The following is a 14,059-nucleotide window of genomic DNA, read 5'->3' as shown; positions in this document are numbered from 1 at the left end:
TTATTTATTAATACTGTTGCTGTATAAGCAAACACATAAGAGCTTCCAGAACTTCAACCACTGACACACATTAAGCTTAAACATGTTCAGAGTGCTTTGTCCCATCAGAGTTTAGCCTCTTAAACGCAGAATATGCTAGGCACTTCAAAAGTTTTATTTATCGCAGTGTTTTTTAAACCATCTGGCTTTGTATGCAAGGATGCTTTATAGAAATGGTAAAGTAAGAGAAAACAAAACTCTCAGCCTTGGGGTATTCTAAAATTAATTACTTGATTGAAAACTATAACTATTTAAATTTGGATACTTTTGTACCCACTAAATTATCTTTAAAAAATGGAAACACCATATTTCTTCCCCATGGCTTGTCCTTCGAAATAATGTATTGTTTGTCCCCATTAAGTCCATTCTCTCCTAGCCTGTTTTGCCTGTGATGTACCACCTATGATTATATAAAAAGAGAAAGAAGGCAGGTGCCAATTATTTGCTCAGGTGAGGAAGACAGAAAAAGCAACAAAGTGTGATTTCCTGATTTCTAAGGTTCATGCCACTTCAATACAAAATTTCATACTCTATGCACCTAGAGACTTGAATGGATAATTATGGGCTCTAGGAACTTGGAAAAGGAAAGGACACTGGGGATGGAGTTGTCTGGAAGATTTTTGTGGAGTTTCTCAGGATACTCCATAGAAGGGTCAATGAAAGCAAAAGCATGAGGATGTTTTATCAAGAATAGTATATATAGAGCTTCCCTGGTGGCGCAGTGGTTGAGAGTCTGCCTGCTAATGCAGGGTACACGGGTTTGAGCCCTGGTCTGGGAAGATCCCACATGCCGCGGAGCGGCTGGGCCCGTGAGCCACAACTACTGAGCCTGCGCGTCTGGAGCCTGTGCTCCGCAACAAGAGAGGCCGCAATAGTGAGAGGCCCGCGCACTGCGATGAAGAGTGGCCCCCGCTCGCCACAACTAGAGAAAGCCCTCGCACAGAAACGAAGACCCAACACAGCCAAAAATAAATAAATTAATTAATTAAAATGAATAATGCTTAAAAAAAAAAGAATAGTATATATACAACATTGTAAATCAACTATACTTCAATAAAATTAAAAAACAAAACAAAGGTGAAAGAATAGTATAAAGAATTTGTGGCAGATAAGACTGAATTACTAAATTGAAAACAGGCAATGAGGGCCTTGAATGATAGGATAAGGAATTCAAGGTTAATCCTATAGCAAGTTTCCTTAGATTTTTGAGAAGAACAAGATCAAGATCATTCACAGACTAAACTTAAAAATATATCTATGTGTGTATATATATATACATACTTAGCTAAAACCAAAAGCTTCTCAGTAAATATATTACTCATAATTTCTTTCTTTTTCTTTTTTTTTTTTTTTTTTTTTTAACAAAACTAGCATGCTGTCTCCCATAGTCTCTATATGTGTGGAAACAGGGAAGTTTTTATACATAAGCAGCATTTGTTTTCCCTGTTAGTTTTCCTGGAAACACTGTTTTCTCCACGTCCCATGGCTTAAGCGTTCTGCTCTTCACAGATACCCCTATCAGAAGTATATCCCAATACACAGGAAAATGGCCAAGAGAGAAAGCTAGGCAGGGTTGGAAACCGGAAATCGCACTGATTCTCCAGAGGAGAGGCAATTAACATTTCTTCCATTTCAAAGCATCTGGAGGGTCTGGAGTTCAATTCACCCTTCACATTTCCACAGAGTGAAACACGTTCTGTTCCGTTTAAGATACTGTGTGATGAATTACAGCAGAGCAGACGGAAGGAGAAAAAAATGGGAATATAATAGTTAACACCGCTATAGTATTTATTGTTATTTACCAGAAGAAAGCAATAATAAAGCAAATGTTTACGAAAAAATTAACTTCTGCTAGAAGACTCAGTTTCACCTAAGTCACTCCAACTGATTGGAAGTAGAAAATCTTGCCCTGAATATTCATATTTTATCTCCTTCCCCCTGCCTTTTCAGCCCCTATTTTGTCACGGGCCAAGCCTTTTACAAAATACTCCTATCAGTTAGCAATGTTCCCAGTTCCACCACCTGGATCCAGAAGTATGCTGCTGAAACAGTCTCCCAACTCTAATCCAAGAGTCATTATGTGAATTCCTTCTTCTCCGAGATTATTCTGTTGCCTCTTATGCCAGCTCTTTTGGCAGTTGCACCTGTGATTTAAGCATTTGAAAAGAGGAGAAAAATTAATCGTAGATAGTCAAGTGTTTTACAGCAAAAATGACAAAATGTACATGCCTCAAAAGGCGTAAAGCGGATTAGAAATTCTGGCCAGAGAGACCCCTCAAATCATGATAAAACAACAATAATAGCCACAGCCACCATGAAGTGGGCATTTACTGATGACGGGACAGATGCAAGGGCTCTGAGCACATGGTGAAGCTTATCACATAAACAAGCAGGTGGGTGCTGGACTCTGCCTGGTTCAAATCCTGGAACTAGCACTTACTAGTTGCATGGTGTTGGGCATCAATTTTCTCAGCTATAAAATGACAGGAACAGTATCTTATTCACAAGGCTACCATAAGGATTAAGTAATACAAGTTAGTAATCAACATTAACACTTCTTTTTAAAGCATTGCCTCATTTCGTCTTACAACCACCTTGTAAAGAAGAAAAAGGCTCAGAGAGAGAAGCAACTTGCTTCAGGTCACATGGCTAGGAAGTGGCAGAGATGGATTTGAACCTAGATCTGCCTGATTTCAATGCCTTCCTGAGTATTGAAATACTCACCAAATAAATACCACCATAAGAATATAAAATGCATGTTCTTTTAAGAACTGGTCTTTCCTCTTTAAAGCACATTCCTAATGTGATACTCACCAAGTATTACAATAGTATTTGGAGAACGCCCAAGGACAAAAAAAATTGCAAAAGAGTAGCATAAGTCTGACTGCAAATCAACTTTGAGCTTTGTTTCACAGGAACAACTTAAAGATAAGGTAAGTTCTTAACGGGTTTCAAGTGCTGTTATATTTTAGGAGGATGACTCATCTATCATGGATGTACCTTTCAGAGAACACTGACAGAGTCCAAAGGACCCTCAGAGTTTGTATAATAATGACTTTAAAATGTCTCTCCTTCTACGGCCCATGTCCACCTGCCAATGTGAGGAACTATTCTGGCCATCTCCTATGGACCCGCTTAGCCAGTTCTCTGCCCACAACCTTTGCGTAAAAAGGTTTCCCAACATCCTTCCCGTTGGAGAGAACTTTGGATGTGTTGCTGCTACCTGCACAGCCTTCAAACCAAAGGGTCCTCCATGTGCTCTGGCTCTCTCCCTCCCTAGTGTCAGACTTTCAGGAGAGGAGGGGTGTGACTACAGATTGGTAAGGGTCACCCAAGGAGAACACCAACAGTGAACACTACCAATAAACAAAATATATAATGCCAGTTATTTAAAATAACTGCAGAGCTGTAACAAATAGTCAAAAAAACTGTGTTCTTTGTATTACTGAATGGAAAAAATATTTTTATGGTATGTAATTCCTGATATATGTTTATATGCATAGAAGGGTTCCAAATTAATAAAAATATTTTGAAAAGTGAAACATGGCAATGCCCCAACATAGTAAACCCAGAGACATATTAACTAATTTAAAATATGCCCAGACTGGCAGTTCAGATCACTGGAGAAAAGAATGGGTCACTAAATGATCAGTGGTTAGCTACTTGGCAAAGAAATAAAATAGCAGACTTCTTGCTTCCTACTTACTTCTAAAATCTAACCCTTTAACTCATCTATAATATGGAATATTTTTTAAAAACCAAAAGTTCTAAAAGCAGCAAGAAAGATAGGCAAATATTTTAATAAGGTTCAAAAAAGCCATTTCTAAGCAGAATACAAAAGACAGAAACCATAAAGGAAAAGATAGCTAGATCTGATGTTACAAAAATATAAAACTTACAACAAACAAGAATCAACTCGCATTATTGTTAGGGGGCCCTGTTCCCCCTTCACTTGTTGGTTAAAATTAGTTTTTTGAAAAAGTGCGTGTGTATAGCGTTACACAGTGCACACACACACGTACATACACCCACAGAGACTGGGAGCAATTGGGCAGGATGGGAAGACCCATTTCAGCAGGGGTTGTTTAATTCAGCACACTTGACTGCAGTTCCTGCTCTGGGCCAACACCTCAATGGGTGTCCAGGACATAGATGAGGAAGACCTACCTTGAGGAACTCAGAATCCACTAGGAGACCTACACTGTGCCTGTAAGAGCTGTCAACCTAAGGCACCATGTGGAAGATGCTGAAAGAGAGGTACAAGTGAGGGGCAGTAGAAATAGACAGGAAGGGTATTCACCACTGATGTTTGGTTTCGTTTCTTTTGTTGTTAGAAGCCATACTTGAGCCAAGCCTGTTGGATGTATTTTGAAAGACAGAGATAGAAAATAAGTAACTTGAGCAAAGTGTTGTGGGGAGAGAGGAAAAGAAGGTCCTTCCGGGGAAAAATTCAGGAGGTATGGTTTGCCATAGATGTCACTGAACCGTGGTTGTCCAAGTGTGGTCTCCAAAAGCAGCGTCAGCATTGCCAAGGAACTTGTCAGAAATGCAAATTCTCAGGCCCCATCCAAGACCTACTGGATCAGAAACTAGAGATGGGCTCAGTAATCTGTATTCAGCCTTCCAGGTGCTTTTGATGCATGCTAAAATTTAAGAATCACTATAATAGACTTCAGAAAAGTTGTACATCAAAAACTCTTTTTTCGGGGGCTTCCCTGGTGGCGCAGTGGTTGAGAATCCGCCTGCCAATGCAGGGGACACGGGTTCGAGCCCTGGTCTGGGAAGATCCCACATGCCGCGAAGCAACTAGGCCCGTGAGCCACAATTACTGAGCCTGCGCGTCTGGAGCCTGTGCTCCGCAACAAGAGAGGCCGCAATAATGAGAGGCCCGTGCACCGCGATGAAGAGTGGCCCCCACTTGCCACAACTAGAGAAAGCCCTCACACAGAAACGAAGACCCAACACAGCCATAAATAAATAAATAAATAAATAAATGAATGAATGAACGAATGTATGTATGTATGTTAAAAAAAAAAAAAAAAAAAAAAGCAGAATCTCAGGCCCAGTCCCAAACCAACTGATTCAGATTCTGCTTTAAAAAAAAAACAAAAACCTCTTTTTTCCACTAGGTATTAGGGAAGGGCAGTTCCTGGTCTGTATAATTCTAGCCCACTTGTGCTCTTTTGAGATGAGTTAGGAATGTTACATTGCTTTCTCCCGTGGAGACTCCCTCTATCAAGAGTATAACATTTCTAAAGCTCTGATCTAGATTTGGCCTTGGCTCTTGGAGATTCTGGTAGGTTTGGGTTCTTGGGTTTTGGGTTTTTTTACGGCAAAAAAAAGGGACAGAAAAAAGGAAGGGAATTGAAGGGAACTCTGAGGCTTCAGACTTGAATGTGTGAGAGAATGGAGACAGCATGGAAAACTGGGAACCAGAAACAACAACTAGATCTCGAAAGGAAAAGCTTGGTTTGGGGACAGATTGAATAAAGGTACTAAGAAAACCCTGAGTGATCTAAAGGAAAAGGGAAATTTGGGGATTGTCCTAGATTATGTGATAATTGAAACAAAGGGAGAAGCTAAGATGGGAAAAAGGAGAAAACTGCAAAAGGACAGAATCTAGAGATCCTAGTTCAAAAGAAATAGGATATTATAAATGAGGCAAAGAAAAAATGGCCAGAGATGAAGACTCAAGAGTCTATGTTCTTACATTTTTGTAATCGTAACAACTGCTAATGTGTCACAGAGTCTTTTGGCTAATTAAGGCTGCTCGGGAAATTATTATACTGAAATCTTTCTGAAGGAAAAATTTAATCATGTCTTTAGGCACCTAGGTGAAACCAGTCCAGACACACATAGGTGAGCCCAAAGTAAAATTAAGTGAATGTTAAAATTTACCTTGTTTGACTGGCACCAAAAGTTGCATATGATATAAACGCAGTTGACCTCAGTAAATTAAATAGTTGCTGCAGATGAGATTTTTATCTCAATGAAAAGTACGGATACTCATCTGGGATGGTAGGCAGTGAGCGGACCACCAAATTTTTAAAGAGGAAAGGAAATCATACATTTACCAGGGAGGGTTAAGCCTGTACAAGCCTAACGTCTTTGTTTTGGGCTGGCATCACATTGACTCAGAGTTATCAACTCAGAGGGAAATAAATGAGCGATTAATAAATTCAGTTAGACAAGACAAAGACTTTTAAAACATAGCTAAAAACAATAAGAGCAACGTGACAAACCAAAAAATTCTACAGCAGTCAAATAAGTAATGTAAATGAGTGAAAAAGGCCAGGGATTAGGCAGTAGGGCATGGTGGAGACTGAGGAAAAACTGGAGAGTCCATTACCTATCTCAAGGGAGAAGTCAACACAGATCCAGCTTATTTGTGCCATGCACATGCAGGCCCCGTGTGGCTGGATGTGATGTTTCAAATGCTGCCAGATATCTGCCTATTGTCATGTGTTATTTTATAACTCGTACAACAATACCCAAGCCAAACAAAACAGGCCTGCAAATCGGGCTTATAGTCCACTAGTTTTCAATACCTGGCCCCCAGAATACATCTCTCTTAAACTGAATTAAATGGGCAGCTTTTTGGAAGAGGTAGCATTTGAGCCAAGCAAGTATACAGACTTCCCTTCATTCTCTGCTAGAAACTTCATTTCAGGGATCCCAAGCCAGAAGCATGAGATGGGGAGAGAATAAACACTAAAAGGAAAAAATACAAATTTAAAATATAAACTACCTCATGAGCTATGCTCTAGAAAATACAAAAATAATATTTCCAAGTCCATGAGAGAAAAAAATAATCATTTTTCCTTTAAAAATAAATAATTTCTGAGTATGTTTATGGACATTCAGTGTTTTAGTTAGGAGCATCAGTAAAAACAATTATAAGATTTCCAAATTGGGTTTTAACTTCATATGTGAAAATCCAAGGATTTAGAGAGCATCTCTATCCTCCAACACAAGTGGGGGGAAAAACCCCATAACCTTTAGCTTCACCTCCTTCAAGTGAGTGTGGATGTGTCTCATTTGACCAGCCAAAAATAGCCCTTTCTGCTGGGATCTTGTGATATCACCACTGATGGCGTTTACAGCATTTTACTGAGTCTAAGACGCACATTTTTCGATGTTTCCGTAGCCCGGACATCAGAAAGCATCTTACAGTCAACGGTGTTTTACAATAGTTGGCTGCAGGTGGGAGCACAAACACAGTATAGCTTTTCATACCATTAGCACTTCCACTGAGCTCTGTGCCCTGTTGGAATTGCACACGTGCAAATGTATTGCCATTTAAACTATCCTTTAAAGAATGACAAAGCAAATATGACAAAATGTGTGGGGCTTGTAAGAATTCTTTCTACTGTTTTGAACTTCCACACGTCTCAAATGATTTCAAAATAAAAAGATAAAAAATGTCTTTTAAGAGAGATTACACTATGAGTCGGCATTAAAGCAGACATTTATTATGCATGCAGCAAGGCGCAAAAACACAGCAGTAGGGAGCGAATTGATGTCAGTCAAGTGAATTTTTGTCAGTTAGACAATGCATTTTCACATTTTTCTTGCAGAGCATTTTAAAGGACCACGTTGATGAAGTTGCATGACATTCTGTATCTGAGATACATATCAATAGATGTCTATTGCAAGCCAAGCCAGGCAACTGAAAGCAGGAGAAGATGCCAGTCCCTTGCATAGATAAATGACATTGCAAAGCAAAGGCTGATGTGCAAGACCACCATTCACAAACCGTGTCAGAGTTCACTTTGCTGCATATTTTTCTTCCTTAGCGGACATTAAAACCAAACAAAACACAACTCAAAAGTGATAGCACTTGGGACTTCCCTGGTGGCGCAGTGGTTGAGAATCTGCCCGCCAATGCAGGGGACACGGGTTCAAGCCCTGGTCTGGGAAGATCCCACATGCTGCGGAGCAGCTGGGCCCGTGAGCCACAACTACTGAGCCTGCGCATCTGGAGCCTGTGCTCCTCAACAAGAGAGGCTGTGACAGTGAGAGGCCCGCGCACCGCGATGAAGAGTGGCCCCCGCTCGCCGCAACTAGAGAAAGCCCTCGCACAGAAATAAAGACCCAACGTAGCCAAAAATAAATATAAATAAATAAAAATTAAAAAAAAAAAAAGTGTTGATGTTGTGCCCAAGGGCAGGCAAAGGTCTCTTGCCTGATCTCATGCGACCTCTAGTGCTCTCACCCTGCCCCCTGCCCCAAGAAGAATCAAGAGTCCCTCTAAACCACAGTTGAAAGTCATCTTTGATTCAGAAGAATAAAAAGTTGAAATGTTGTCAATTGTGCATTACTAGGAGATGGGAGTAAGGAACATACATGTGTATATATGAATAAGAACCAATTATATTGGGTTTTTGTGTGTGTGTGTGGCCACGCCACGTGGCTTGCAGCATCTTAGTTCCCCGACCAGGGATTGAATCTGGGCCCTCGGCAGTGAAAGTGCTGAGTCCTAACCACTGGACTGCCAGGGAATTCCCTGTATTGTTTGAGAATATAAAGCTCTTTAAAAGCAGAAAAAGAACAAGCTTACCTGGAAATCTGTTTAAAACATCTTGACTAAAACTGACTCTCAATGATGAAATAATATATTGACTATTTTGTCAATGTAATATCTTGGCTAAATTACATACTAGATCTTAAAACAATAGTTAATTATCAACCACCTGTGGCCTTTGGACACGCACCTTTCAGCCTCCATAAATGCCCCCGTAGTAATGACTATAAAAAAATTTATTTCTATAACTTAAGCGGCAAGGAATAGAACATTTTCACCTATCAGCATCAGTAATAGTGAATCATAGTAAATATGAAAACTGAAATAATAGTAAAATATTTTAAAACTCCATTTATTCATGGAGATATTAATCTGAAGTTTATTATTTTCCACCCACCTACAAAATAAAGAGTATAATTGCAATTGCAGGTAGTCTCCATTCAACTACTAAAAAAAAATGTTTTTTCAAGCACTATGGAAGCACTCATCTACAAACACTGGCCTAATTAGGCCTCACTCTTATTTATTCCTGCAGCAGGTCCCTGGGGATCTCTGCTTGTGTCAGCTCTGTGTGGCTGGAGTGAATAAAAGCTTGACCCTGGATTCAACTGGATTTCAAAGTCAACTCTACCACTTCTGAGCTGTTTCTCCTAGACATGTTTTTTAACATCTCTAATCCTCAGTTTCCTTTTTATAAAACAGGGAGAATAATAATACCTGCCTTATAGGGTTGTTAAAGTGATTGTAAGAGTTAATTCATGTAATGAATCTGGCCCATAGTAAGTGCTCAATAGATGTTAGCTATTAGTATCATCGTTACAGAAGTTTCCCTCAGTTAGTGACAATCTCCTGGTGTCAAAATGAACAGGGAAGAGAGTTGGGAGACATTTATTGCGGTGTGTGTTCACCATTTCTCCCTCCTCCTACTTACAGGTTTAAGATAGGCGACGTTACTGTGACGAATGTCGTTCAAGAGCTGATCTCTGGGGGTGATTTCCACCAGCGGGGGTGGCCTATTTCTCGGCACTGGTTTGAGTGTTTTGATCACGTCTTTGAGGTTGGTTTTCTCGGCTGATTCTCTGGCTTCTGGCATCCGAGATTTGCGCTGGATCCTCTTTAGCTTTACCATGCGGAAGGTGTCAGGGTCCGTCCTGTACTTTGGAGTGTGCGATGGCTTTTTCATCATTTCATTTTGTCGACTGAAGGGGACTGCGTGGGAGCTGGGAGGTCGAGGAGGAGGAGGAGGAGGAGGAGTCTGGAGGAACTCCTGCATCCCAGAATCGGGCACTGGTCCCCCCAGCATCTCCCACATCCCAGGTGGCAGCCCCAACCCGTTCTCCAACATGGCTATTAACTTTCTCTGCTCTTTGAGTTGCTGCTGTTTCTGTTCTTCTTGTCTTTTCTGCCTTTGTCTATCCTGATTCCTGGTGAGCAGATTGGTTACCACCATTCTGGGACCTGGAAGCTCAAAATGGTAGCCCATCTTCAGGAGAGTGTTGTTTGCCTTCAAAAGCCTGGCTATTTCCGTTTCAGCATGGTGGCCCAACATATGCCTCTGATTGTGAAACCGAAGTTCGGTTAGTGTCTCATTAAACTGGAGACACCTCATGATGGCCACGATTCCCTTGCCTGTGATGAAATTGGACTCGATGTTAAGAGTGGTAATGCTCCTGTTTTCACGCAACATGTTGGCCAGGGCGAATGCTAGGTTCTCATCCGCACCCACGTTCGCTAAACTGAAGGTTTTGATGTGTTTGTTTTTCTTCATCGCGTTGACAAAGTCCAACAACATTTCTTTGGGGATGTTTTCAATGTTGTTCAGGTTGAGTTCCTTCACGTCAGGGTCATTTTGTCTCACTCGCCTTAAGCTCCCATCTAGGTCCGTTTGGTTTCCGGAAGGCCTTGCACTTACCTTCAAAAAACTGGTATCTAGAGCTAGCTTCTTGGGATCTAATTTTGATATTTTTTTCTCACTTTTTTCTTGGGCCTCTGGTCTGTCCTTCTGTTCTTCAGTTACTTTATCAGTTACCTGTTGGCTGTTGTTCTCACCATTTCTGATTTGCTCCTTTACCTCACCTTCCTCTCCTCTTTTTGTTTTTTCATCACTCTCTTCACTGTCCTCTTTTCCTTCATCTTCTTCATCTTCTGAATCATCTTCTTCATCTTCTGTGTCATCTTCTTCATCTTCCACATCATCTTCATTATCTTCATTATTTGTTTCTTGGACATTGTCACTGCCCTGTGATTCTGTTTTATGTGCAGCGATTTCATTATTAAGCTTTTCTTTTAAATACTGGGACACATTTTTATTACTTTTGTCTATTTCTTCATGCTGTTCTTGAGTTTTTCCCTAAAAGAGAAGTTTATGAGGGTTAGAATACATAGCAGGGTTTATGAGGGTTAGAATACACGTTATGAGGGTTTCTTCACATAGAAATATGAAGAAGAGCAGTATCTACTGGAGATAATAAAAAGATTTATTACTAAGTGAAAAAAGGAAGCAAATAAGCTATAGGTATAGTATTCCATTTGTTTACGTATTTATGTGTATACATATATACACACAATATATATAAAAGTTTATAAATGTATAGAAAAAACAGACTTGTAATGTTTACCAAGTAAGTACTTATCTCTGAGGAAGAGAGGTAACCATTAAGATAACTGAGAAAAGGAAGGATTGAGGGGATTTTCACTTTTTACATTATATAATTCTAAACTAAGTTTTTTTAAAACCAAGTACACATATTAGTTTTTCAAGCAAATACAACAAAAATAAATTTTTATAGGCACACACATGCACGAACACAGTTTTTGGTTGTGTTTTTCTCATCCCGTGTATTAAAATTAAACCTAGTTAATTTTGTTTTCAGACCCTCTATTGTTTTTAAAGATGGGGTTCAGTTCCAGAAGCAGTTAAAAATTATTTGTTTTGAAAACCTTATGGATTTATCCATTCATTGAAATCTTTGTTTTGTATATAGCTGAATAGGCATCTTTGTATTCAATAGCTCTGTGTTACACAATAATTTCCTTATTGCCCTAACCAAAATTTACATAATATGTTTGCCAATCTAATGTAATGTGTACAACAAGTTTCCCTGAAAATCAGATACTGTGGGGAAAATGAGAGCAGTTTGATATTTGGAACATAACAAAACCCTTAAACTTTGATTTTTGTCTGCTCAGCTCTGTGAAAACTACCCTGGATACTCCAGGGACAGGCTTTATAGTCCAGTTCCTTTGGAAGGAAAGTGTCTAGGAGGCAAAGCCAGCTACAAAAGGGGACAGGATTAGTAGAGATTTAGAAACAACTGCTTAGTCTGGGAAGGAAAATGACAGTCACATCAATAAGGTTTATTAAATGTTTGCACATCAATTAGCACATTTTCCCATAAAGTATGTGTACCTCGTAGGTGTCATTTTGAAAGCTGATGTAGCCGTTTGACACACAGGCTCATCTGAGCAAGACCTTGATCTTGGGAGGACAAAATGAGTAAAGGGGATCAACTGTATGGTGATGGATGGAATCTAAATTTTTGGTGGTGAGCATACTGTAGGGTATATAGAAGTAGAAATATAATGGTGTACACATGAAACTTACATCGTGTTATAAACCAATGTTATCTCAATAAAAAATAAACCTGTAATTAAAAAAATAAGAACTTGATTTTACTGCTTATAACATTATAGGTTGGAATTGACAATTGACACCTTAACTCTCTGAAGCCTTCACCTTTGCATTTCTCATTTGTCTCAGCAGGGGGAGCCAACTATCAAGCTGTTTAAATTATACCAAAGGAAGAAAAAGTGTTAAAAGTACCCAATTTGTTTTTTTCCTCTGAAATTGGTGTTCATATAGAATTGGCTTTTACTCTAGTTGTAAAACATCTGCAAATTGTACCTTACACTCTAACCTGATCAAGCCAGCAACTCATTTTCCTGAGTGCAGTACATGTTTAAATTCCCCTGGCCATGAAATCAGTTTATAACTTTCCTAAAATTATAGCCAGCGTGATGGTAATGTGACAAGATATATCAACATTAGCAGGCATAACTACAAGAGACTTTACCTGTGGGGATCTCTGTCTTATTTCTGCCAAGTCATTTTTAAGTGAAACATTTAAAACAATATGCGGATATACAAGTCCATAGCGTGGACCACAATTCTACTTTTCATATAAGGAACATATTTAAAGAAAGAACTATCTTTAAAACAGCTTAACAGCATCAACTTCTAAATTCACCACTGATATCCAATGCACTGTGGTAATACTGGATTTTTTGGTTATTTGACTTGGTTTAATTGCAGAGCGAGTGGCTGGACTTCAGGGGGACGGTGACACCCTTGAGATTGTATGTGAAACATTGTACATGTATGCATGTGATGGAAGGAGAGAACGGAGAGCCTTCTCAGCTTCTTAAAGGGTTCTGTGAGCCAAAAAAAAGCATGAAGGACAAATGCTTCTGGGTTATGAGTTAATCCACTAAGTATCATGCCTACAGAATATAGGCTTTCCTGCACAAGAAACACCGTGGCAATTTTTTTAAAGAGATATTTACAAGAAATTACCACTTTTTCCTCCCAATTATACCATGTAAGTGTTAAAGAAAGTTCCCATCTGGCGTAGGATGAAATATTCTGATTTATCTATAAACGTCGACAAAACATGGAGTCTTGAGAAACAACAGTTACAACAGGGACACGTGCCAGCCCAGCCCAGGCAGCCATTTCTCTGTTGCATACAAATCCCCGGTTACCTTGGATGACACAAAGGTAAGAGGAACACGTTCGTCTTCCAGCATGCGTCTGGATGCCTTTTGCCAATACATATAATCAACGAGAGATTTATGGTCGAAGTTCCCTGTTGGTGGCTTGTCAGTCTGATCCTTCTGAATCATTCCCACAGGAAGCCTGGGGTCAGGGGCCATCACCTCCATTTCCAGCTGCAGTTCTTTAAGCTCTTCTGGAGACAAGTTGGCCAAGATTTCATCTTCATCAATCTCCCCGTCAAAGAGTTCTTCTTGATCTGAATTCCTGCTGTGTTCCGACATGATTCTTTTCTATACTTTTCTATACTTTATTAGAAAAGGAGAAATAATCAAAGAAGATTTAAAAAAAGAAAAAACTCTCAAGAAGTTCCCCCAGTTACCAAGCGTCCCAGGTCAATACCACCTTGAGAGATTTTTTTTTTTTTCCCCCAAGAACCCCAGTGGTGTTTGCTGAGCCTCTAGGAGTGACTGCCGCTAAGCTCGAGCCGTAACTATATTAAGCAGGGCTTGGCTGGAGAGGGTCAATTTATGGAATTACTATGCTCCTCTCTTTTCGGCAACTTGAGTCAGCTGTGCAAATCCATCTGACATTTCAGTACAGCTGCTTAGGTTTTCCAGTGAGTAACAGGTCTCCAGAATCCCTGTAGGAGTAAAATTAGTTCTCTTCCTATGCGCTCTCACATTGTCCTACACTAAGTCATGCAGCCCATACACACATACCCC

General features: G+C 39.8%; 1 protein-coding gene across 1 annotated transcript; it reads right to left on the bottom strand.

Moving 5' to 3' along the window:
- Positions 1-2,156: 2,156 nt before the first annotated feature.
- Positions 2,157-13,618, bottom strand: LMOD3 (leiomodin 3). The gene is made up of 3 exons (XM_068559150.1): positions 13,325-13,618; positions 9,495-10,913; positions 2,157-2,183 (listed from the first exon to the last, which is right to left on the bottom strand). The coding sequence occupies exons 1-3, from the start codon at positions 13,616-13,618 to the stop codon at positions 2,157-2,159; spliced, it is 1,740 nt and encodes a 579-aa protein (XP_068415251.1).
- Positions 13,619-14,059: the final 441 nt, after the last annotated feature.

The sequence above is a fragment of the Eschrichtius robustus genome, chromosome 12 (assembly GCF_028021215.1).
Source record: "Eschrichtius robustus isolate mEscRob2 chromosome 12, mEscRob2.pri, whole genome shotgun sequence".
Lineage (NCBI taxonomy): Eukaryota > Metazoa > Chordata > Mammalia > Artiodactyla > Eschrichtiidae > Eschrichtius > Eschrichtius robustus.
The sequence above is the reverse complement of the archived record's forward strand: the minus strand, read 5'-3'. Positions and strand labels throughout refer to the sequence as shown.